Genomic DNA, 26,234 nt, shown 5'->3' with positions numbered 1-26,234 from the left:
TCCATGAGAGCAGTTATATTGCTTATCGCTGGATGTTTATGTATCAATATTTTAAGCAGCAAAGTACAAAGTAGACAAAAGAAGAACTACAGTATGTAGGGTTTATAAATGTTATCCATTCACCAATGGTATCGTCATTCTGAGCTGCACTGCTTAATGAATGGAGCAAACTCTGCATAGTTTGTTGGCCCTTATGAAAAATGGTCAGACAGTGCATACGGGATACGGTCATTAGGTCTACAACAACTAGGTCAACAAGCATTGGGTCGGCACCACTGGGTCGACATGCAGCAAGGTTGACATGGGTTAAGGTCGACATGGGTCAAGGTCCACATGAATCTAGGTCGACATGGGTCTAGGTCAACATGACATTAGGTCGACACAAGCATTAGGTCGGCATGGCTAGGTCGACAGTCAAAAGGTCGACTTGGGGTTATTCACTGTTTTTTGAGCCGACATGTGCCGACAGACGGTATTTCATGCCCTACCATCCACTAGGGCAAGGTGGGAGAATAAAATAGTGTGGCGAGCGTAGCGAGGCACCACGCCCGAAGCATCGCGAGCGATGCGAGGGGATGCGGTGCACTTCAAACTGTGTCCTTGTCGACATTCGGGTAAAAAAACAGTGAAAAACCCCTTTTGACTGTCGACCTAGCCCATGTCGACCTAATACTTGTGTCGACCTAATGTCATGTCGACCTTGTTCCATGTTGACCTTGACCCATGTCAACCTAGTTGTTGTAGACCCAATGATCCCCAACCCGTGCATACAAATTAATGATAAGCTAACACTTGGCAGACATAAATGTGGAATCTCTCATTGTTTTGCCTCTGAGCTCTTCCGAGCATTCAGTTTGAAAATGGATGTGCACTGCCAAAGTCTTGTCCATGGAATTCAATTATCCCTATTTGCAGAATAGGTTAAACCAAGTGAATGCGAATCACACTGAATGTACATTTTTCATGAGCTAACGAGCGTAATTTTGCCATAAGTAACTACACGGAACATAAGTGGTGGTGCACTTCTCTGTACCTAGTTTTATTCTTATACAGTATGTTACCATATATAATTTTGTTTGCATAGAAATTGAATATTATTTTGATACTATAAAGTAATGTAGCTATAAATTGAATATGTATATCATTTAAATGTTTACAGAATGTAGCAATATTTGTATTTAGGTAATCTGTGCTGTAAGGAGTAAGCAATGTAGACACTATAGGCCAGACCCCAGCCATCTGGTTTCCTTTATGGAGAATGTAGCTGCTAGTACATCATCCAAGTTACTTTGCAGGACAAACAAGACACTATTGTATTTTGACAACAGGAGTGTAAAATAGATTGATGCACAGGGAGAGACCAGAACAGGAGATCTCGCAAAGGAGATTACCACTAGAGTCCAGACAAGCAGGAGACCCTGTCACCATTAGCATCCATAAATTCAATAACGTCATGAGAACAGGGAACTTCAATTCATGTATTTGGGATATAAGGAGAGAGATAGAGTAGACATTCACTCTCTCAGACTCACAGACACACACGGACAGTCAGCAAAAATCCATTCAGAGAGTCAGGAGGAGAGATGTGAGAGAGAAGCAGGAGAAAGAATGGAATAAATAAGCAATGGGCAGGAGGTGAGGTGAATCATAGGTAGCTATACCCATGTAACTTGTAAGTATGTCATTTTATGTTAGTTTTGTAGCAATCTAAGTTTGTCAATAATTTAATGTAATATAAGCAAGGAGGCGTATATATATAAATATATATATAATAGCATATACAACAATCACTGTGTTAATCTATTCTGTATGGTTTGTTTTGCCTATAAATAAAATCCTCCAATTGGAGCTAAAATTACAAGTCTCGAACTCTCATATTTGGGGAATCAAATTATGACAAGTACTCTGCATATTGTATTGTAAGGTCTATTAGAATATAATTGCAGATGTTAAATATATGTGTTATATCAATACAAGATATAATAAATATATTTTATATAATAATATCTCAATCTCAATAACTATTATTGGGCTAAGAGAGATATATGATCCCTAAAATAAAACTCTACAATGGTGACCGCGAAGGGACTTGTACATTTTGGTATCTGATTGTATGATTATAATATTTATAAGGAGTAGCAAATGCGTGAAGCTGGCTACCTAACCTACAGAATCACAGTGAGGATGTATCTAGGAAAACGTAATACTATTGTGTATTTTTATCTTGCATTGTTTGTAGACCTAGAATAACGTATTGGTGAAACAGAACTGATATTCCATTGTTACCATTATCTGGGAGTGCACGCTTAGATATTGATAATATGGACTCATTCAGAAACATTTTTAACTAATACTATATTTACTAGGCTCAGCACAAGGGCTGGTTAGCCTGCTGACACATTGCAAGATCACAGTGGGGTATGTTACTAATAGGCACTTGATAATGGTAAAGGCCTAGAATAAATAAAAGTGGAAATGAGCATTTCCAAATAAATTAAAATTAGTACCAGATATTAGAGTTAACTTTGAGAATCCGGACACTCTCATTGGGAGGATATCTTGTGTACAAAAGTATAAATACAGCATTGTAAAATAAGTGCAATGTTGAAAATGAAAAGAGTTGCTGTAACATTTAGGAAAATGCACAGAGCAGCGACTTTAGAAGTTAAGCAGGAATGTAAAGATAAATCAGGTTCACGTCTTAAGAGCGCATGCCTGAAAATGAATGCAAATGTGAATTCCTTCTTAAAATCCCTAAAGGTTAAGAAGTGTACTCAGAAGAATTCTGAGACAAAAGTAAATTTTCTGGCAGATTGTAAACAAACTGCCCAGATCTCTCAGGAAGGGATCACAGAAGCACCCAGCAAAGGTGTTAGGAGCAGGGATGAGACCACAGAGGGGCTCATTCACAAACAGACTACAAAGTCTGAAATGGTCACAGATGCTAATCAGGGCTCTGTAATAGAGAGAGAACGTAATATTACTGCAAATAAAGCAGGAGCAATGAGAGATGTCCCCTGCACTGTTTTGATTAAGGGGGGAGATCAGTACAATAAGGAGAGTGATTCTGCAAAATCCACACTCATAGTCCCTATTGTGACAAAAGAAATTGTGTTGCCCTCAGGGAAAAGGGAACTGGCAATAACCTTGTACACACACACTCCAATTGTAGGTAAAGTTGTCACAGAGTTAAAAGAGCAAATGTATTCAGCCACAAATATGTCTGAGCTGAGCAATGGCATGAATTTGAGCATGCATGATCACACAAAAGGTTCCACCATCTCTGTAACCCCCACACAGCAGTTAGAGACATCTAGTGGTGGAGCAAATGTTTGCAGTCTCTCAGAGAGACCAAATGCAAAGTGTCAATCTAGAAACACCACACCAAGTTTCAGCAATGATACAAAGTGTCACCAGGATGAATATGTTTTTGTACCCTGGAAACCTAACAATTTTGTTACAGATCTGGACAGGCAGAAAGCCCTCCTGAAACCTGCAAAAGGTATCCGGCACGGATTAACAAGTTTCTCTCCCCACAAGAATATTTTCCAGGGCTGGCAAAATTCTCCAAGGCTGAAGAGTCTCACTGAACAGCAAGCACTGCAGATGGAGAAGTGCTGGATTCAGACCACTTCAGATAGTGCAAACACAAGTCAGACGGTGGTATCACTTATTTTACTTCTAAAACCCAATGTAGCCATTGTTTGCTTTGAGAGGATCTCACATGTTAAACCAGCCCAGTTTTCCAAGTTAAATTTGCCCAGCATCATATATGCAGCAGAGTTTGTGCTGTCAATGACACACAAAACTACAGAAAGTAAAGACTGCCACGGACCAGCAACCATTGCTAGTTATTAAGTCCTTAAAAACCATAGTTATGGAAAGTCTGCATCTGGCAGCATAGAGGAGAGAAATGGCACAGACCAGAAAACATGGCCAGCAATGTTGGACCAGTAGATAGCACAAAAGATATAGCAGCATTGTCACACCAGTTTGTAAATAGCAATAATAGTAATTGTATTTCTTTTTGTTTCAATTTTAGTCCTGCACAGCAGCTTCAATACTGATGGACACAAAGTTTTAAAGAAAGCCCCAAGTCGCAACAACAACCTCTACTAAACCTTTTATTGCTGCAATTATGCAAAGAGCCAGTACCTTGCACAGCTTGTGTTTGTCATCCAAGGAGAATCCACAGTAGCTCTAAAAAAAACTGTCACATGGACAAAAATCAAAGGACTTTTTATTAGTTTATTTTTCTTTCTTCGGTCCTTCAGAGAAGGAAAAGGTTTAAATACAGCAACTATTATTTGTTTTCTGGACACATGGACAAAATCCCCTTTTCTCTTCTTCAGAAGTTCATTAACCCCCTCACTACAGCAATCATTGTTTGTTTGTTTGTCAGGACACTGTGATACATGCACATTCCATTACAGTGTGCATCATTCTAACCACCAAGTATGCAGAATCCTTTTGTACATACATTTTTTTTAATCGCCAATCAATTCACACATATGATCTTCATTCTTATGTCATTGTATATACCTTGTAAATATTTTATTTTTTCTTCATATTCTCCATATGAGTATATGCTGATTATATATACGCTTCCTTCTTAAAAAGCTTCAAACTAACTTAAATATCAGACAAAGAATGGTATGCCTTACATCAAATTGGAAAAGAAAAATGTTTTGTTAGTTGTTGAGATGGACCAATCTCTTAATACAGACTTAACCAAGTCTAAGAGAATGAATAATAGCATAGATGGAATATTGTAGTTATTGTATATGCACATGGCTGCATATCACACACACTGGATGAAATTCGATATAGACAAACCCATTCTTAACAGATATTTGGTATTACTTTGAAGCAAAATCATAGTCATTTGTTGTATTGATAGGATGTTGTCATAGATACGTTAAATCAAAATATGTATTGATAGGATGTTGTCATAGGTATGTCAAATCAAAATATTATTGTTAGTTATAGGATTTAGCTGGTGTATGGTTATTTTAGTTTAAGATAAGATAGCATATAGGAAGGTAGGTAAGAGATCAGAGACTGAATGGTAAATTATTATTCAGTGAGGAAATTTAGTATAAACTGAGTGGATCCTTTAGAATCTACCCCAGACATTTACCTGCCAATGCCTGAAGATAAATGTTCTTATCAACAAGTAAAGCAAAAATACTTGGTTAAAGTTTCAACTGCTGTATTCAACGTCACAAACTGTTTTGTTCAACACAACAAGGTTGGGGTTAAAGAGAGACATGGACACTTATCATGATTGCAGCGCGATAATCTTAAAGGACGCACAAGGACACTTGTCACGATCACAGCGATAATCGTAAAGGACATACAAAGCAAACTCGCTAAGGACTGCATTAATGAGGCTTATCGAAGGCCCCGTGTTTTGCAAAACTGTGGTGAAGAAATTTATCAAGACCACAGCACTCCAAGGGCCACACAAGTAAAGCAACATTTCAAGCAAGTCAACAGCCTCTATACATGTAAAGCAACATTTCAAGCAAGTCAACAGCCTCTACACAAGTAAAGCAACATTTCAAGCAAGTCAACAGCGTCTATGAAGAATTCTACTTCTACGTCCACCATACTGCAAATGTAAAGTGTCTATGAAGAATTCTACTTCTACGTCCACCATACTGCAGATGTAAAGTGTCTCCAAGAACTGCAACCCACACAGGTGACAACCCTCAGCCAGGAAATCACTGTGAGCAACAGTACAAGGAAAGTGTCCTCACACATCGACCAAACAACATCTACAAGGCAAGCTGCGGCGTGGCATATAACTGTCTGTAGCAATGAAAATATTTTCCTCATGAATACTGAATATAAATAACCTCTGTCCCTGGTCAAATTTTGTTATTATAGGGTAAATCAGGTTAATTAAGTTAGGATATTTCACACTAATGGTTAATGTATGGTTAGGAGAGTTGGGAAAAGAAAGTTTGGAAATATATATGAAGCAAGTATGGTAATTTACTGTGTGACCAATCAAAATAATTTCTCATGGTCACAAGCGGGGGACTGTTACCATATATAATTTTGTTTGCATAGAAATTGAATATTATTTTGATACTATAAAGTAATGTAGCTATAAATTGAATATGTATATCATTTAAATGTTTACAGAATGTAGCAATATTTGTATTTAGGTAATCTGTGCTGTAAGGAGTAAGCAATGTAGACACTATAGGCCAGACCCCAGCCATCTGGTTTCCTTTATGGAGAATGTAGCTGCTAGTACATCATCCAAGTTACTTTGCAGGACAAACAAGACACTATTGTATTTTGACAACAGGAGTGTAAAATAGATTGATGCACAGGGAGAGACCAGAACAGGAGATCTCGCAAAGGAGATTACCACTAGAGTCCAGACAAGCAGGAGACCCTGTCACCATTAGCATCCATAAATTCAATAACGTCATGAGAACAGGGAACTTCAATTCATGTATTTGGGATATAAGGAGAGAGATAGAGTAGACATTCACTCTCTCAGACTCACAGACACACACGGACAGTCAGCAAAAATCCATTCAGAGAGTCAGGAGGAGAGATGTGAGAGAGAAGCAGGAGAAAGAATGGAATAAATAAGCAATGGGCAGGAGGTGAGGTGAATCATAGGTAGCTATACCCATGTAACTTGTAAGTATGTCATTTTATGTTAGTTTTGTAGCAATCTAAGTTTGTCAATAATTTTATGTAATATAAGCAAGGAGGCGTATATATATAAATATATATATAATAGCATATACAACAATCACTGTGTTAATCTATTCTGTATGGTTTGTTTTGCCTATAAATAAAATCCTCCAATTGGAGCTAAAATTACAAGTCTCGAACTCTCATATTTGGGGAATCAAATTATGACAAGTACTCTGCATATTGTATTGTAAGGTCTATTAGAATATAATTGCAGATGTTAAATATATGTGTTATATCAATACAAGATATAATAAATATATTTTATATAATAATATCTCAATCTCAATAACTATTATTGGGCTAAGAGAGATATATGATCCCTAAAATAAAACTCTACAAGTAGCTCATATTTGGGAAAAGCTGCTTGTAAAACATACTTTGATCAAAGGGAGATGGAGTGTATATGTGTGTGTGTGGGGGGGAGGACCGTGAGCAGCAGAGCACCTTGCTGGGCCTGGGTACTTTTCATGGGGTGTGACCAAATTGTAGAAGGTGTGGCAATGTACCCTTAGTATAAATACAGAAAAATAGTACTTAAGCACCTCACTGGCCACACTGCGGCCCAGCAGATAGCAGCATGTGCTGGGTTAAGAACAGCTGCTGCAACTGCCAGGTGGTCAAGCAGCTTTCCCCAAATATGACCTACTGTATAAGAATAAAACCAGGTACAGAGAAGTGCACCACCTGTTATGTTACATGAGGGGTTGTTAATAACAAATCTAAAAACAAATAATGACACCTTTGATGTGGTGAATATTCGAAAATACTTAGGAAAATAGGCCATCTAGAAAACAAAGTCCTATGAAGTTAATCAGCAATACACACTGTATGTACCAAGCCTTAAAACTGTACCTCATAGACTTGGATCACTTTCTCCCCTTTATCCTGTGGTTTATTGGACTCCTCTTTTGGTTCCCAATTAGGTAATGGGAGAACAACTTCAGCAGGGTGTGAGCTCCTTGGTAATGGAAATAAATGTAAAAATGATTTAATCTCTCTCCCCATTATTTCAAATGAACTTAATATTGCACAATATGTACTTTCCTAAATTTCTACCAGCTACAGAGACAATCTATATTCTACAATGCTGTGGTATTCTACATAGCACTCAGCGTAGCAGTCTTTGCCACTGAAATCAGTAATTATGCTCACAATCCCTAGATCATAAATGTGTCACTGGAATCACTGACAATCATGGCGGTATTATTGACCCTTCTTCAACAACTCTTTTCACTTACCCGCGAAGTTCGAGTGATATTTTTACTGTCACATTCAAGTGCACCCAAACAACTGGACTGCTTGAATTCTGGCTGTTTCGGCTAAAAGAAATAGATTATTAAATGCACAACATGTTACACTTTTACACAAAAAGAAACAAGCCAATCATGAATTGAGATATAAAAGCATAGTAATAAACTAAATTGAATATAAACTTGTCTATGTTTATACATATTACAATTATGCCTGCCATTAAAGTGATAATCCTATGGGCCTGTTACAGTTCATTATTGGAAGGAGAAGTTTAACTATTTGAGACAGCAGAGAGTCAAGTGCACATTAAGGGGAGTATTCAATCTCCCTCCGCTATCCCCGATGGGGGAAATAGCGGCAGGGCCCTATTCAATGCTGTCTTTCCTGACAGCATTGAACAGTGATCTCGGCAGAACTGATCCCGACTTTAAAAGCAGTTGGGCCCGTTCTTCCGAGAACGGCCGTGAGTTCGACAATTGATTGTTGAGCTCACAGCCGCAGCTCGATGATCCACAGCCATGTCTCGCGGCCACGCCCCTTTTTGGCATTCGGCAGGCGGGACATTAAATCCTGCCTGCTGATTCACCATAGAGCCAGCTGAGAACGGGACAGGGTCACGGCTGTCAGGCCCAGATACTTCCATCTTGGATTAATGCCATTGTATTACTTTTGGGAGATGGTATCACTAATAAAATGTGCGTTGGTTTGTGGACATTATTTTTGTGCACATGGAAACATTACTATGTTACTTTAGAAAAATAGACAATCTATATTTTAACTTAAAGATTTATTAGAACTGATTGTAGTATAAAGTTTCACCTCTTTATATGCATTGGAAACGATATGTTGCTCCCAATGTCTTCCAGGTTACTGAAGGTTAACTGCAGTCCTGCATAGATCTACAGTACATTTTACAGAACAAGCAGAAATTAGACAGTGAACAGGCAGTGAAAGCATCTTTCATAAACATAGTCATAGATAATAATGCATACAGTCCCACCTATTCATACACAGACCGCTGCTGTAACAATTATAGTTATCAGTGTCAATAGGATTATTTACTGTACAACAGGTGTGCTCAGATGGGGGAGCAGGGACTGATGTATATCAGTATATAATGCAGTGTGAATCTCATAGTACTATACAGGTAACATAAGTATACAACTATTCTACTATTTCCTTTTCAGAAAATAGCTCCAGCTCTCTCATCTGTACACAATACATGTATTTTCTATTACTCACCCGTTTGCCAAGTTTCCATTATCTGGAACTCACCTTTGTTCCAGTCCTCATTGGATTTCCCAGCTCGCAAACGACAAGTTCAGTCTCATTGGCCTTTTTTGGGGTACACGTTATCTTTTCCTAGGAAAATATATGATGTAGAAGCATTTATTTAGTGCCCTGTAAGCAGAGCCTCTGATAGGGGGGTGCTGTAGGTACAGCTGTCCCGGGCCCCTGGAAGGGGATGCGGTCATCTATTAGAATGAACTTAGGTCTACAGTCATTAGGTCGACCCCACTAGGTCGACTGGCAGGAAGGTCGACCTGACTTAAGGTCGACATGGGCCAAGGTCGACATGACTTAAGGTCGAATTTGCATAAAGGTCGACATGAGGAAGGTCGACTGGTCATAAGGTCGACATGGGGTTTTCACTGTTTTTTGAGCCGACATGTGCCGACAGGCGGTATTTCATGCCCTACCATCCACTAGGGCGTGGTGGGAGAATAAAATAGTGTGCCGAGCGCAGCGAGGCACCGTGCCCGAAGCATTGCGAACGAAGCGAGCGATGCGAGGGTCCGATTCTCATTGCCAACTGTGTCGACATTCGGATAAAAAAACAGTGAAAAACCCATGTCGACCTTATGACCAGTCGACCTTCCTCATGTCGACCTTTATGCAAATTCGACCTTAAGTCATGTCGACCTTGGCCCATGTCGACCTTAAGTCAGGTCGACCTTCCTGCCAGTCGACCTAGTGGGGTCGACCTAATGACTGTAGACCTAAATGCAGTCTGACGAACGATCCCATTCCCCTGGAAGGGCCCAAGCAGCTCATTTTGCCCACGGCGCCACCCTCCGCCTGGACACTGCCTCCCACTCGGCGGCTCCCCATCTAGCCAGGCACGAACACCACACAGGACAGCCCTTAGCACGCCGAGCCCAGGACACAGAGGGGGAGCACCAATCAGCATCATCCGGACGCTCCCCTCTGTGTCATAGTCACAGTGATCTACAGGCTGCACTGTGCGCTCACGATCGAGCGGGACTGAGGGGATGCAGGAGGGTGATGCCGCACCGCTGCCACCACCACCAGGTGAGCAATTGAAGGGGGCGGACTGTAAATAAGTCCCGGGCCCGAAATTCCTAGTGGCAGCCCTGCCTGTAAGCTCATCAATCTTGTCAACGCAGCGCTTTTAAGTCTCCTGTAAGAAATCTCCCCCACATAATTAAGGGGTTGCCAACTTTTAGATTCTCCTCTGCGGGAGAAGCCTGGAGAGGAGACTTTCAGCAGCCATTCTGGGGGTGGGGCTTGACCGTGATGTCATTAAGCCCCACCCCTAGGTTGTAAAATAGCCTAATTCACGGATCTCAGTGGAGGGGGCAGGGCGAAAAATTACACAATTCTGAGATTTTAGCTCCGCCCCCTCCTCTGAGACCCTCGGATTGCGGCATTTAAATGCTGTGATCAAGGGGCGCAGTGGGGGTCCCCCTGAATCCGGGGGGGTTGCCCACCTTTCCGGGGGGCCGGGAGGGGGACCCGATTTTCGGGAGACTCCCAGCCATTCCGGGAGGGTAGGCAACCCTGGTATAATTGCCTTCTCCTTAACGTCCTGTACTCACAAATGAGTTTTCTCCACTTGTGCTGACCATAAACTGTGCTGGTTTTACTGTCTACTCTACTATTGATTCATCACCTACTGTACACGCAGACAGTGGTGCCAAAAACGAGGAGGGCCCGGGTCTGATGGAGGGACCCAGTGGTGCCCCATTACCAGGCAGCAGCAGTTGCAGCAGCTCTTTTCTACTAAGCACATGCTGCTGAGTGCTGGGCTGCAGTGGGTACGGAGAAGTGCTTAAAGTACTATTATTTTCTGTACTTTATTTCTGTACTTTATTCTAAGGGTGCATGGCCACACCTCCCACAATTAGGCCATGCCCCCTGAACAGTACCTGTTCCCGGTCAGGCTCTCTACTTACACAGCCGAGACGCCCATTGTTTGGGGTAAACATTCCACCAATAAACTATAGACAATGCCGAGGCATGAAACTTTACATCAATTCCCTTCATACCCATTGCACTACCAACCTACACACCTCAGCTTCCCTCAAAACCTGCATGTAATGTGCCCCCGGTGGGAGATAAACATTCAGCTCAGCTTCATAAGCTCCTTCTCCGAGGTTTGTGGCATTGAAATAGATGTGTACAAGATTGTCAGACCCGATGACAAGAGGTTCTTTACTCCTAGAAAGAGTAAGCAGAACAGCTGTTAGTAAAATCTTGTGTACTGTAGGTGTGGGATTCCACTGACAGCATGGCATAAGGATATTAGCATAACAAAAGAAAGTCTGCACTCAAGAAATACCCTGTAGTTTAGTTGAACATATTAAACTGCATCTTCTTTATTAAGTGCATGGGCTGTTGCTGCCGGAACCATGTTAGCTGATACCACTTATGTTCTCAGCTTGAGCTGGCTTATGGAATTGCAGGGTCACCATAGTTATCGCTGTCTTTACATATGTTTGTTCAGATGCTGCAATTATCCCATCCATGTGATGCAACATTCCTGTACAATATAGAACATATCCCTTGCAACTGGAATATACAAACCTGCTTTTCCGACAAAGGTCAAATTTACAGCTTTAGCAGCTGGTTTACACCTATACTGCCAACACCATTAAAATACTGTAACTTCTTTTCGTACCTTGGTGACATAGTGCCACCAACATTGGCCACACAGTCCTGCTGCATAATGAGTGTTAGAATATGTATTCTGCATTTCCTGTACTTTCACTATACCGCGCGCGGGGGGGAGCATTTACCACTCATGAGGCAGCGAATATGCACAGCCTAACGAGCAGGTCTGAATCAGGCCCTTTGTGAGGATAACCTATTTTGTAGAAGGGCTTTAATGATGTAAATGACTTAATATTCTCTGTAGAGTGCTGCCGAATATGCGTGCACTATATATATGACAATTAATAAAATAGATACACAGTAGGCCTACGACTAAGGGCCTTATTCAGATCTGAGCTCAGTACAAATGTGTTTGAAAAATGGGCAAAACCATGTGCACTGCAGGTGGGGCAGATGTAACATGTGCAGAGAGAGTTAAATCTGGGTGGGGTGTGCTGAAACTGAAATCTAAATTGCAGTGTAAAAATAATGCAGCCAGTATTTACCCTGCAGAGAAACAAAATAACTCACATAAAATCTAACTCTCTCTATACATGTTACATTAGCCCCACCTGCAGTGCACATGGTTTTGCCCATTTTCTGAACAAATTTGTACTGAGCTCAGATCTGAATAAGGCCCTAAAGCTACTACATAGTAAGTGGTTCCTTCTTTCCTCATCCTTTGCTCATAAAACTTCGGTACTTGTTTCCTAGCATGGCGCCCATCGAATTGCATACCATAAGGCATGCGATGGTATGCGATGCAATGTTACGTGATGACAGCCGATGTTATACAATTTTAAATTGTATACCATCGCATTGTATGCCATATACAATGGTATAAGATTTAAAATTGTATAAGCACCCTAATGGGTGTTTTCAAAGTAAAATGTGCCCCCTATAAGATAATTAATTGTATAAGCACCGTAATGGATGCTTACAATGTAAAAAAGCACCCCCACGCCACCCGTACTATGAATGCCAACCCGAAGCATGGCGAGCGCAGCGATCCCGCGAGGGGCGGCGGTACGCGTCCTCCGACCTTTTTCATACCCCCACTACCCACGTCGGCGTGGAGTTGATAGTAGATAGTGTGTCGAGCGCAGCGAGCCACCGAGCCCAAAGTGTGGCAGGCGCAGTGCTTGTGAAAGGAACAACAAAACAACAAATTTGGTCCGGCTTTTTGCCTTCCGGTCAAAACCAGTGTGAAATAGCCCTAAGGGACAGGGGTGTAAGTTCATTCCAGTTACCCGGGGGCAAGGCGGAGCTTCGTGCCCCCCCTGTACTCAGGGGTGGATTTAGGTATGAGGGCGCCCCTAGGCACAACAATAATGTTTACTAAGTAGGACAGTTTATAGGGACAGTATCTGCATGTCCCATCCATTTACACTCTATTTAAGATGGAATATAGTACAGTACAGTGGATATTTTGCAGTTATTGGTACATTTTGGGCTGACAGTACTATCACAGGCATCAAAGTGCCGCCCCCAAACATGTGCCACCCCTAGGCACGTGCCTCACGTGCCTAATGGGAAATTCGGCTCTGCCTGTACTGTGAGATGCATCACATCTCACAGTACAGCAGCAGTGGTGGGTGCACCATTGCTTGCTGTAGTGCAGTGTGAGTGTTACAGATGCTGCTGTACTGGCGCCCCTTCAGGGTTTGGAGCCCGAAGGCTGGTGCCTTCATTGCCTCTGGGAGTTACACGGCTGCTATGGGAGCAGAATGGAGACCTGTGCCTGTTTATATGGTATAAAGATAAATGTGGTTAAATTGCTTCTTCGTTTATTGATGACCCCTGTTATATTGATTTTTCTTCTAGTTTACACCCACTTTTCTTAGACACTCATTTATACTATAAGTCAGTTGTTTATTTTAACTGCAGCTGAATATTATATGATATGATCCTACTCTATTGATATAATTGTATTGAACTCAGTAATCTAATATGGTTTATATCAAAGAAAAATAAAACAAGTCTGGTTGGTGATATAAATACATATCTTAAAGCGATTGTAAGAAAACAGAAATATAAAAAAAAAAACAATGAAAGTCAACTAAATACGGTGTGGTCGGCGCTAACCACGCATGCTCAGACCCACCAGCGCTCGGCTCAGCGTATACCAGGGATGAAACATCCCAACAATAGGATCGCATTTTACAATGCGATCCTGAGCGGTAATATTGTAAATGCGATCCTTGATAAATGGGCCTCAAAATCTGTCATTACCAAATATTGTTTTATTATGGTTTTGTTATCATACAAGACAATGAGATATTCTAGGTTACAGTCAGGGCTATTTTTCAGCAGGCTCCAGCAGGAACTGAGGCCCTTATTCTAGTTCACTCTGACAAAATCCTTCTTAAGCCCCGTACACACGGGGGGAGATATATTGCTCAGTGTCCCCTTTTCATCAGCGACCAGAGATGGTCGCTGATGAAAGGGAACCTCTGCCAGCGGTGCCGCAGAGGTAATCAGCTGGTCGCAGGAGCAGCGATTAGAACAGGGCTCAAAACGGGAACGCGCACCCGGCGATAATGCCGGGGCACACTCCCATCACTGGCAATATGGTCGCCTGCGACCATATTTCCAGCGATTTCAGCCCCTATCGCCCCCGTGTGTACACAGCTTTAGATGGACAACACCATGTGCACTGCAGGTGGGCCAGGTGTTACTTGTGCAGAGATAATTAGATTTGGGTGGGGTTTTACTTCAAAGTGAGATCTATATTGCAGTGTAAAAATAAAGCAGTCAGTATTTACCCTGCACAGAAACAAAATGACTCACCCAAATCTAATTCTCTCTGCACATTTTACATATGCCCCCCTGCAGTGCATATGGTTTTGTCCATCTAAGAAAGATTTTGTTAGAAAGAGTGAACTAGAATAAGGGCCTCAGTTCCTGATGGAGCCTGCTGAAAAATAGCCCTGGTTACAGTATATCTTACTAAATATTATTAACAATAATAATAATAATTATTTTTATGACACACATGATAGAATAACTAGAGAAAGATACATTATAGTAAAGTAGTTGCACTAAATACTAAATCCTAAAAACACACACACACACAAAAGGTTATTGTAATGAGCACTTACCAGCTGGCACTCAATTGCAGGTCAGGAATACAAACTTTGTCTTCCCCACAGTCCAAAAGGATATGAATCTAACATACAAGAAAAGGTATCATTTTGTACACATCAGACACCTTGAAAAAGAAGCTTTCTGAATAAAGACTCAGGTCATAGGTGCCGATTCTGTGGGTGCTTGAGGGCCGAGCACCCACGGAAATTGATGAGCACCCACCCGCTCAGCAGCGGCCGACCTGCCCTTGTCCCACTGCACTCCCCCTCCCTCGTCGCTGGCACAGGTACTGTGTGGACATTTATGTACCTGTACTGTGGGGGCATTTGTGTATTTGGCTCTGTGGGGGGGATATTTGTACCTGCACTGTGTGGGCATTTATATATTTGGCACTGTTGCCATAATTTGAATATTGGAGACAACTGTGCTGCGTAATATAAATCAGTATGATTTTGTGGCCACGCCCCTTTCCCATGAAGCCACTCCCCTATATTTTTGGCTTGCGCACCCACCAGCAAAAACATAAATCGGCACTTATGACTCAGGTAGTCATAGACTCCTTTCTTGCATCAAGGACTTATGGCTGAAAAGAATCAGGAGCTCTCACCTGACCATACTCCAACTTAAAGCCCCATACACATTAGGTGATCCCCGTTGGTGGGGACCCAGCAGAGTGCCAGCATTGGTAAGTGCATACATACACACTTGCTGAGGTGGAAGGGAGCAATGGCGAGGGGTGACAAGGGGAGCGGGGGCCATGCTGAAGCATGGCCATCATTAACAAGAACCTCCCTCATCTGTACAAGAAGGATGAGCTATGGGGTCGCTAACGATGTTTGGGAGCGTGCATAGTTAACGATATTGCTTGTACACACTAGGGGCAGGATGTATTAAAATACATCGCCCCCATTCGCCACACCCATGCCGCGTTGCCAGCGCATATGCACTAACATATGTGGCTGGCATCGCGGTGCGTGACGGAGGCCCCCCGCGATACCTGTACTGTACTCCGTCACCTCCCAGCCGCCTACTGCTCCCCTGCAGCGGGGACAGCTCAGTGTGGCGGTGGAGTTGCGGCAGAGGCGGCGAAAAGAAGCCCATAGGCTTCTATAACCTACTATGCGGTATTGTTGCAGCCGGGTTTTAATACATAGGAAAATGTTTGTTTTTTTACCGCATTTTCAGCTTTATACATCTCGCCCTAGATGAGATAGTAAAAGATACTGCTCAGAGGGGCCCTTGTGAGCGATTTATTGGTTCTCAAATACTGTTCTGAGGACCTCAAACAGTTCATGATTCGCAGGTCATCTAGCAGATTTCCAGGTACTCACTCAGATTCCCAGGTCATTACTCACTGACAAATATGAAAAGATCCAGAGGTGGAGCTAATTATCTCGCTTGTGATTCTGGAAAACTTGCACTGAGGACCAAGGGCAGGATGTACTAAGGGGAAAATGCGGTAAAACCCTAGTTTTACCGCATTTTCCTATGTATTAAAACCCCGCCGCCTTAGTAATGCAGGGAAGGGTATCGCCACCTTTGGGTGGCGATACCCTATAGAAGCCTATGGGCTTCTTTTCGCCGCCCGACTCCTCCGCTGCAAACCTACCGACCCCCCTCCCCTGGGTTACCTGGTACCTGGACCCGGAAGGTAAGCCCTGCCTCCTCCTAGTAACGCAGCCGGACGTCCTTCCAGGGGGAGAAGAAGGCGCCGGGGACAGCCTGCTTAGCTGTCCCCGGTGTGAGGGGAGAGCCAGGCAGCAGGGAGGTGACGGAGACCCCCCCACACACCAGAGTACAGGTATCGCGGGGGGGGGGGGGGGGGGCTCCGTCACTGCATCGCGATGCCAGCCACATATGTTAGTACATATGCGCTGGCATCGCAGCGGACAGCCGGCGAAGGGCGGCGATGTATATTAATACATCCCGCCCCAAGTGTGAGAACCTCTGTGACATAGTGGGATGGATTTAGAGTTTAGCACAAGACATCTGTACTAACACTCGCACATCCTGGCCAGTTGCAAGCATCTATGGGATCTAACCCCGCCCCTATTTTTTTGCTTGTAAAAGTATCCATCCTCATTAGTGCACCCTATTCCTGTATCAAGAAATGCCTTCATAATCAGAAATATCTACAGGGCAGAATTATTATTATGTTTTATTTATATGGTGTCACAAGGATCCAGATATAGATATATAGATTATATAAACATATAATCACAATAAGAAACAGTGACTTACAGTACAGACAAGACAAGTAGAGGCTATATAAACATAGCTGCATCAGCAAACAACAATTAAAAAACTATCATTGTGGAAAAAACCCCAAGGGATTTGATGGTGAAGGGAACATGGAGTAGAAGATGTTTTAAATAAGAGTAGGGAAGCATATGTGGGAAGAAGACTCTGAGGAAGAGGCTCATGAGGCTGCAAGGAGAGATACAGTCGCCACCGGAGCACAGACTCAGTTACAAACAACAGTGCGTGACCCTTAAGCAGTTCAGTGTGACTCATATACCAGCCTTGGTTGGGCTGTGACACCTCCCACAGTAGAAAGCTAGGAGAGGTACTGAAATCAGGTTGGACTGCTGTTGCTATGCTTCTGATGGATCTTTCATCCAGGGCAGACTTCTTGCACAGCAGCTTCCACAGCGACACCAGGACCTGGAGATGGCAGAGTTTTGGAGCAGATCCTGATGAAGTTGGAGTGCCCAGGCACTGTGCATTGTACACTGTTGCCTTAGCCACTAAGGCATGCAGCCTGATGTCAGATCATTCACACCTGATCTGCAGGTCTGCAGCAGCGTGTCATTGGTACTGAATAGTACGCACTCTGCAGTTTTCATCCATTGAGCATTCGCTGCCCAGCAATTAAACTGTGTATCTCTAGTCAGGTGGCGTCCGGTATCGAAATGCTGCAACGGGGACGCGCCATGACATGCTATGACTCCTAGGCTTTGAATATCGCATTATTATGATAGCTGTAAGAGGACCCATCTGGACAGTACAGAATGTGATCAATTTGGCTTCTAGCAGGGGCTTGTATGCAGCCACTACAAATGTTCGGTAATTTACTCATACTAACATCAGCAAACTACAGAGTGCAATACAGTCTGCATTATATTGGTGGTGCAAACACTAAGCTGCTACAAAAGAGAAAAAAAAAATCCCTTCATTTATATTTTGCGAGATCAACCGACTTAAATTAGCGTTTTTATTATACTGTAGTTTCCAAATACAAAAATGACTATGAAAGCCAGGCCTATTTCTGTCTGCAATATCTAGAGTGAAGGGTACTGGAGCATATGTAATCAGTACTATTATATACTGTCATACTTCATCCTTCTCACCTGTTCCTGCAGAAAGGTGTTTCCGTGTATTACTGGTGGCAAGACACTTGAAGCTTCTGTACTCACGTGACTGAAGTTCGCACTTATAACTATAGGACTGAGTTTATCCTTAAATTCAACTTCATCCTATAACAAATAGAGAACATTTTGTAATATGCTATTGTACATTGCTTGGCGTATACATATGTAGGGTCATTTTATGTCAAGTGATCCAGTGAAAATTATTTTATCATGTACTTTTATTCCATCCACACTTTTTTTTTCAAATACTTTTTATTTAGTGTTTCCAAAAGTATAATGGACAATTTAGAAAACAATAGTATTTTACAATAAAGACTGATAAAGAACACACAGTTCCTGAGCAGATGTACAGATATTATACATGACGTATGAATAAGTTCCAATAAAGATACTGTACAAAACATTATCTTTTGAAATGTGTTAGGCTCTTATTGGTTCTTGGTATAGCAGAGTTTGAGAACATCACAATAATATTTTCTTAATTTAAGATATGTGTATAATGAGGGATAATATGAATGTCTTTGACTGCAAAATACATGAAAAAATGAATAACATAACTAAACACATTACAGTAAGAAGAGGTGTGGGGGAGGCAAGATCATAAGGAAAAAGACATGGTATGAAAGAAATGAAACAGTAGAGGCCTATTCAGTGAGCACATTATAGTGTGTCTCTCATACCTTCACATAGCACAAGCCTTGGGGGATAAGACAGGTCTCTCTCTAGAAGATGAACTGCTTAATTGCCTGTTACGAGTGTGGTCGCAGGCAAGCTGGTGGCTTAAGAACCACATAGTATTTTCGAACATTTTCAGAATATAGGACTCAGTATCACTTTCCAAGCTTGATATTACGGTTTCCCATTTTTTTTGTAAAAAAGGAGTCACACCCTGTTCTATATTCTGAAGTGTGGCTTGTCTTTCAAACAAAAGAATATTCAGCATTACACGTTTGAATTCCACAATGGTGGGAGACTTATTGGATACCCAGTGTGTTAGTATCAATATTTTGGTTATTGTCATAAGAACGGTTAATGTGGGAATAATGGCCTTATTATTTGGGCCTACAGTTCAATCATTGAAATATAGCTATAAGCAGGGAATAGGCTTATGAACTAGTTTTACCTTAAATATGTCATTACAGTGGTTAATCAATTTATGCCAAAAATTCAAATCTTCCTGCACCCCCCAGAAATTGTTGAATAATGTTGCACCTGTAAGGCCACATTTTGTGCACGGTCCAAGGTCATCTGGTACATAACGACCTCTTTGTTGTTGTGAAATATATGCCCTATTCAGAAAGGGTCTCTTGTAAGGAGGTAGCTTGAAGATATTTTACAGAGGTATCACATTTTTTAAACAGATCCGAGATCCCGAGATCCACTTCAGTTCTAGTGGGCGTCTTAAAGCATTACTCATAAGATACTAGGGAGAGGTATAAATATCAAAGTCTATAGCCCAAAATATTATGCAGGGATAACAGGGACAAAACTAGGTCAGGAGTATCTGTATCATCCCATGCTTTTGGGCAACCTTCATTGTGTCGTGCCTGGAGATACATGTAAAATGTATTATTTGAAACATTGTATTTCTCTGTCAAAGCAGAATACGGTAAAATCATTCCGCCTGGATCAAAAATATTCTTTATCGCTATGATACCTTTTTGTTTCCATTCCAAAAATTTTCAATTTTCCATGCTGGGAATAAAACGTGGTAAAAGGTGAGCTGATGTATCTTCTGCCCAACCTTTTATAAATTGTTAGCCAAGACTTATATGTATCTCTGAAAAGGATATATTCTAATATATGTATAGGGATAGAAGACTTTGGGGTATGTAGTAAGGCCCATTCACACATTTAATAGTATGAGTGTCTGAAAGAAATAAATATATATATATATATATATATATATATATATATATATATATATATATATAAAAATGTCACATAGTTTTTAATTTATAAGAGAACTGTGGTATTGTGGCAACAAACTTTGGCATTTGTGAGCACACAATACCTAATTTTCCTAGGATATGTGAGCTACAGTATTAACAAAATTGTTTTCAGAATATAAGAGGCTTTCATTTGATAGACCAAATGAATAGGTTTAACAAGTTTGGCTACATCTTATATACATACATACATACATACAAATATTTCGGTACCTGCACTCGCACACACCAGGAGACAAATTGTAGGGGTGCCCCAAGAACACACCGTAGTGTGCCAAATACAATCCAAATTCCCCTTTTGGGGGAAAGGAGCACTCGCCAAATAGGTAAATAGTTCAATTTATTAAAAAAAAAGACAAAAATAGCAAAGGTCCAAAGTATTACCTCCTCCGACGTTTCGATCCTGTATAGGATCTTTTTCAAGGAGAGAATGAAGTAAATCACTGTCAGCAAAAGATAGACAAATGGGGTCACCAGTAGAGAGGTTAATCAGCTGCCGCTGTCAGACACCTACTGACCAGCCGCCCCGTCCCGGGTTTATATACCCTTTATTGGCGCCAAAGAACAAATTGATAGAGCCTCCCCGCAAGTGCAGCGTCTGGCAATTACTGCCGTCGCGTACAGCAGACAGGGGCTTCCGGTCCGTGGAACGCAAGCGGCCTGCCGGCTTCCGCCAGGTGAGCCGCAAGCTGTTACCACGGGCACAGAGTTGCCCGTCTGTGTTACGTCCAGCGGTTCAGCCGACGGCTGCGGGTGATGTGGCTCGAGGGACTCATATATAGCCACATCCTATACCCTGTAGATTATGACGTCTGGGAAACCGTAGTTAGCTGCGTACCAATGGTAATTGTGAGACTATACAGAGGGGATACATAACCGTGCGCTCCGTCTATGTGACAAATGCTGCTACTGTATACACCGTGACTTAGAGGAAAAATACTTAAGCGTACAGGCAGACAACAGAGAGGAGAGCTGGGTGATAAGAGGGTATAGGACGGGATATGAGTTAGAAAGAAGTTTAAATATTAAGAAATATGGCGTGGGTAATACCGGGACAGAGGTTATGCACAATTTAAACAATACACTGCTACATACATATAAAGGGTGCGCAATGCACACTGAGTTACAAAAAGTATTATAGCTGCAAACAAAGTGAACATTAAAAGGTTTCCAAAATATTGGCCTGTGCAAAGTTGCATGCTTGTATGTGGCTGGATGCGTTCATGTGTCAGAAAAGCAGCTACTTTTATGGACTTGTGAAGCGGTATATTGTTGTGATGGAGAAGGGCCTCATGAATGCAAGTTCTCAGACAGTGACTTGAAATTACTTCCAACGCTTGTGGTAGGCATTGGTTGTAGTTACTGGTACGATGCTGCTTGAGTAACCACATCACCAGTCTTGACCACACAAAAAAAAAACACCATCGGAATGTCTGTGGCAGTTCACATCCAACTTGGGTCACCTGGTCTCGGGTCAAAACTGTAGATCAGGATTCAGTGCAACTGATCTCAGCAACCACCATCAAACCTAGCCAGCATGTTGTGGTATTAAGTTACCAAAGCCTACACCTGCTCTCAATTCAGCTGACGGGGAAGCCAGCATGCAAACACCTTGCTCAGGCCAAGCTTTTCATAGAGTATCAATCAGATGTTTTCTGATGCGATCCACCTGTACTATGGCCCACACAACAACGAATACCATCGTATTGTCTTTAGTGATGTAGGCTGTAGTGCTCCTTATCTAAAAGGGCCCATTCCCCACACATACACACACACACACATTACAAGATATGTAGTCAGTTTTGATTTCAGATTTACTACTTAAAGTACAGTCTAAGGGGGCGTATGCAATCTGGGATCACGGCTGTCGATCCCCACAGACAGCTGTGATCCTGGCCCGTTTGCGGTCAGATCGACCGCATAACGACAGACGGGATTCAACATCCCGTCTGCTGATGGGTGCAAAGGGGGCGTGGCCACGAAAACGGCCGTGCATTGTCGATCTGTGGCCCGTAGAACGACAAACCACGGCAGTTATCGGTAGAACGGGCCTGACAGCTTCTAAAGTCGGGCCCGTTCTGCCGTGATCCCGCATCAATGCTGTCGTTAATGACAGCATTGAATAGGGAGCTGCCGCTATTTCCCACGTCAGAAATAGCGGCGGCACATTGCATACCCCCTAAGGCATCCAAGTAACATCACCTGAGTGCTTATTCTAGCATGTTGGAATGGCTCTCCCCTTGCTCAATTATTGACTGGTTAACATACATTTTTATGACAGTGGCTGATATTACTTATCTTGCTGTCTACAGATTCCAGGATCTCTTTTCATGGTTTACATGACTTAAATAGCCCTATTTAATCCTTTAATTGCATCTTATATATACATTCTCTTTTTATGTGTGGAATCCCGATGCTCACCCAGAAATATATTTTGGGCACCTAATCTAAAAGCTAATTGGATCAGTTTATGTGAATCAGAACTTAATATGTATACCCGCAGGTAGGCTGTGAACTCTTTGCAGACAGGTTCTATGTTGCTCTGTAGTACGATGGTCGTAGTTTTACTTGGCAGCAAAGTATCAATAAAGACCGTTCTACGTAGAAATCTGTTCTTTTGACTGTCCAGCTGGATGTCCACTTGCAGATCTGAAACAATGACACAATACTGAGAGGTGTCCATGGAGGAGGAAAATACAGTAGTATCACCTGGGTCAATGTCACCAAGTGTGCCAAATAGACCCTTCACACTCCTGGTCACTGAGTAGCACCCAGCATTTTGGGATTACCCTCTCAGTTGGAGACACCAGGGTCAGTTTATGAACCCCTAATGACACCATTGGGATCAATGGCGTAGCTACGTTTTGGGCGCCCCCCCCGCCGTTATCGGGGGGGCGCCCATACCCACCCCCGCCCCGTCAAGCACCCCCCCCCCCCGGCCGCCCTGTCGCCCCGCTGCCTATGCTAACCCCCTCCCCCGCAGTCTTACCTATCGCGCTGGTCCCGGCGGCTCCGTTCTTCTGCTGAGGACCACCACAAAATGGCCGCCCCCATACAGCAGACAGTTTCAGAGAACTGTTTGCTATATGGGGGCGGCCATTTTGTGGTGGTCCTCTTCAGAAGAACGGAGCCGCCGGGACCAGCAAGATACGTAAGTCTGCGGGGAATTGGGGGGGGGGGGTAACTATAGCACCGCAGCCCCCGGCGTCCCCACATGCACAGCGCCCCCCCCGCGTTGGCTGGGGCTGCGGTGCTATAGTTACGCCCCTGATTGTGATGTAAAAAATTGTACAATGATTGTATTAACAAATTACTCAAATGAGGGGAAAATTGGACAGTAACTCTATAATGGAATGAATCTTAAAATGAATAAGTATACAGTATCTAGAACATTTTACTAAAAAACAAATTATAACGTAATCATTTTGAAAGTCATACACTGAATTCCCCTATGTAATAAAGATGTTCTCACTTATTGTCTTGGGGAGGCTTTTTCCTGGGGCTCGAGTGCAAATACCCAAGGTGAAACTAGAAAAATAAGACACACATTAGATAATGTTATCTTTACACAGCCCACATTCATTTATCCCTCATCTGTCAAAATGTCACATGAAAATAGTATTTGCTTTAAAAACAGAAGAGAAAGCAGGGCATACATAATTCAGGGACTCATCATCTAGCACTTCTAAGTCAATGGTTTGGAATAGGAATTAATATATGTATTCCACCCCCACTTTAGTGGGCTCCCGTTGCCCGTCACCAATCTGATCACTGATCCACCGCTGCTAGTCACTGTCCTCACACTGCCCACAGTGACATAAAGATGGCAAGGCACTGCACTGCTGACTTACTGAGCTGTGCTAGTGGGGGGTGGGGGGGGGGGGGGGTGTGTGGGGGGGGGGGTGGGCAAGGTGCCCATCCAGGCACTAGTGCAGCTAGGGCAATGGTACCAGTTGCAATGCCTCTGGTACAGTGCTGGCTGTAGAGACCCATTGTATTTACATTAACCTCTAAACATTCTAAAAAATCCTAGACACAGTGTCCTCACCAGGAGACAGCCTCTGATCCCTGATGTTTACAAAGCTTCAAGTCTGGGTTCAGAGTGTCTGGAGAGAAATACATGGAGGCTTGGAGGAGGACGACTGGCTTGGCTCTAAAAGAGACAGGATACAAGATTATTGTTACTATTATTTGTATAGTGCCAACACAGCGCTCTACACTTACAGTCACAAGTTGCTACCACACAAAAGGGGAGAATAACAAACCTTCCAGAAGTTTCCATGTCATCATAGCGCTCAACATTGTGAATGTAAACCTTATGATTGCTTCCCTGACAGATATAGGCAACTCTGTCTCATAAATTATACAGTTAATATCAGTGGCGGCTCCTGCTATAGGGCTGCAGGACTGTAGCCCCTCCAGTTGAAGTCAGACTGTGTAAACTTAAGCTCCAATGCTTCCTCCCCGCAGAGAAACAAACAGACAGCAATAGAGGTCTGGAGGTAGCGTGAACCCCGTGCGATGATGGGTGGTGCGCGTGTTTGTGTGTAGGGGGTGGCACTTCCTCCGCAGCTCTGGTGCTGGCTGTCTGTGTCTCTCCTCTTACCAGGCTCCATGTGTCTCGTGTCTCTCTTCTCACCAGGCTCCATGTGTAACCTGCTCTCCTGTGGGGAGGAGTTCAGCATGTAGTAGCTTCCTATTGGAAGCTGCTACTGCTCATCATACACAGGACTGGAAACCCCTCCCCCTCTTGGGCTGCCAGAACATGATGTAATGACAGCAATAGCTTCCATCAGGAAGCCATTCTGTGCACATTACCAGAGCTACTGTGCTTTTTTGGGCTGCTTAATATCAAAAGTTATTAAAGTGTGTATTTTGCTCTGTACCTGTGTTTGTGTGAATATGAGTACATTGTGTATTTATAGTAAATGCACACAAACACTGGTACAGAGCAAATCAAACTAATGACCTGCAAATATATAATGTCCGTTTGCAACGAGCAGCACCCAGAAAATGACAGCCCCCCTTAAGTCTAAAGGCAGGAGCCGCCACTGTATATAATATACTCACACAAACACAAAGTGTGCAGTATCTAGCCAAAGATGCATGTAAGTGTATGTACAAGCCATTAAGTGAGCCAAATTTCTTTGGGTACTTGTTTAGTTTTACGGCGGCAGCATGGCCGCCGGCTACCTCCGGGTTGTGCGCTCATCAAACTATTTAAAATAAACTAACTTAACTCCACGCCAACCTGGATAGTTCATACCCCCACTATCCACGTTCACACGGAGTTGATTTTAGATAGTGTGGCGAGCGCAGCGAGCCACCGAGCTCGCAGAGTGGGCGAGCGAAGCGAGCCCCGCAAGGGGACTCAGACGCACGGCCATGATGCCGCCGTGAAACTAAACAAGTACCCTGTCTCCCATTATTACAACCTAAAGCTTAGTACCATATGCTGCCAAATACAAGTATACCTAAATCTTCTTACCTGAATACATACACTGTATCCGCTTCAAATGCTCCAACTACCAAATCTACAAAAGACAGAAATCAGAATACAAGGCAGAACCGTGAGGACAAATTGTATTATGTTCCAGATTTACTGGCTCCTCACCTGGATACCCGTTACCATCAATGTCTACTCCTCCTCTCAGTGCAAAGCCAAACCTGGAAGGGGGATTTAGAGGACTCTCTAGGATCTGAGATGGTTGTGCCGACAGTCCAGTCTTCTCACCCTTATAAATGTACACACAGCCACCTCCAGATCTTCCTCCAAATGGAGACCCTACAGCTACATCTATAGAAAGACAAACATGGTGTCACATTCCCTTCAGACAAAAATGAAATATACACACATACAGATGGAGCCACTCTCTTTCATTGCCGATGCTCGCCAGAACCTCCCCGCTGTGAACGCTGGTGGAGAGGAGCTCCATTAGACTGGGACGCACGAGCA

General features: G+C 42.8%; 1 protein-coding gene across 1 annotated transcript in view; it reads right to left on the bottom strand.

Moving 5' to 3' along the window:
- The window catches only part of ITGA2B (integrin subunit alpha 2b), a 55,251-nt gene that overhangs the window by 10,817 nt on the left and 18,200 nt on the right, over nt 1-26,234 (bottom strand). Inside the window, exons 9-20 of the mRNA XM_083150109.1 lie at nt 25,893-26,075; nt 25,767-25,812; nt 24,327-24,431; nt 23,751-23,806; nt 22,776-22,927; nt 18,309-18,434; nt 14,973-15,040; nt 11,292-11,439; nt 9,253-9,339; nt 8,797-8,876; nt 7,965-8,045; nt 7,579-7,684 (exon numbers count right to left, since the gene is read on the bottom strand). Coding sequence (XP_083006235.1) covers nt 7,579-7,684; nt 7,965-8,045; nt 8,797-8,876; nt 9,253-9,339; nt 11,292-11,439; nt 14,973-15,040; nt 18,309-18,434; nt 22,776-22,927; nt 23,751-23,806; nt 24,327-24,431; nt 25,767-25,812; nt 25,893-26,075 — 1,238 coding nt within the window. The remainder of the gene's footprint in view (nt 1-7,578; nt 7,685-7,964; nt 8,046-8,796; nt 8,877-9,252; nt 9,340-11,291; nt 11,440-14,972; nt 15,041-18,308; nt 18,435-22,775; nt 22,928-23,750; nt 23,807-24,326; nt 24,432-25,766; nt 25,813-25,892; nt 26,076-26,234) is intronic.

Source organism: Crinia signifera, chromosome 6, assembly GCF_055691185.1.
Source record: "Crinia signifera chromosome 6, ASM5569118v1, whole genome shotgun sequence".
Taxonomy (NCBI): Eukaryota; Metazoa; Chordata; class Amphibia; order Anura; family Myobatrachidae; genus Crinia; species Crinia signifera.
The sequence above is the reverse complement of the archived record's forward strand: the minus strand, read 5'-3'. Positions and strand labels throughout refer to the sequence as shown.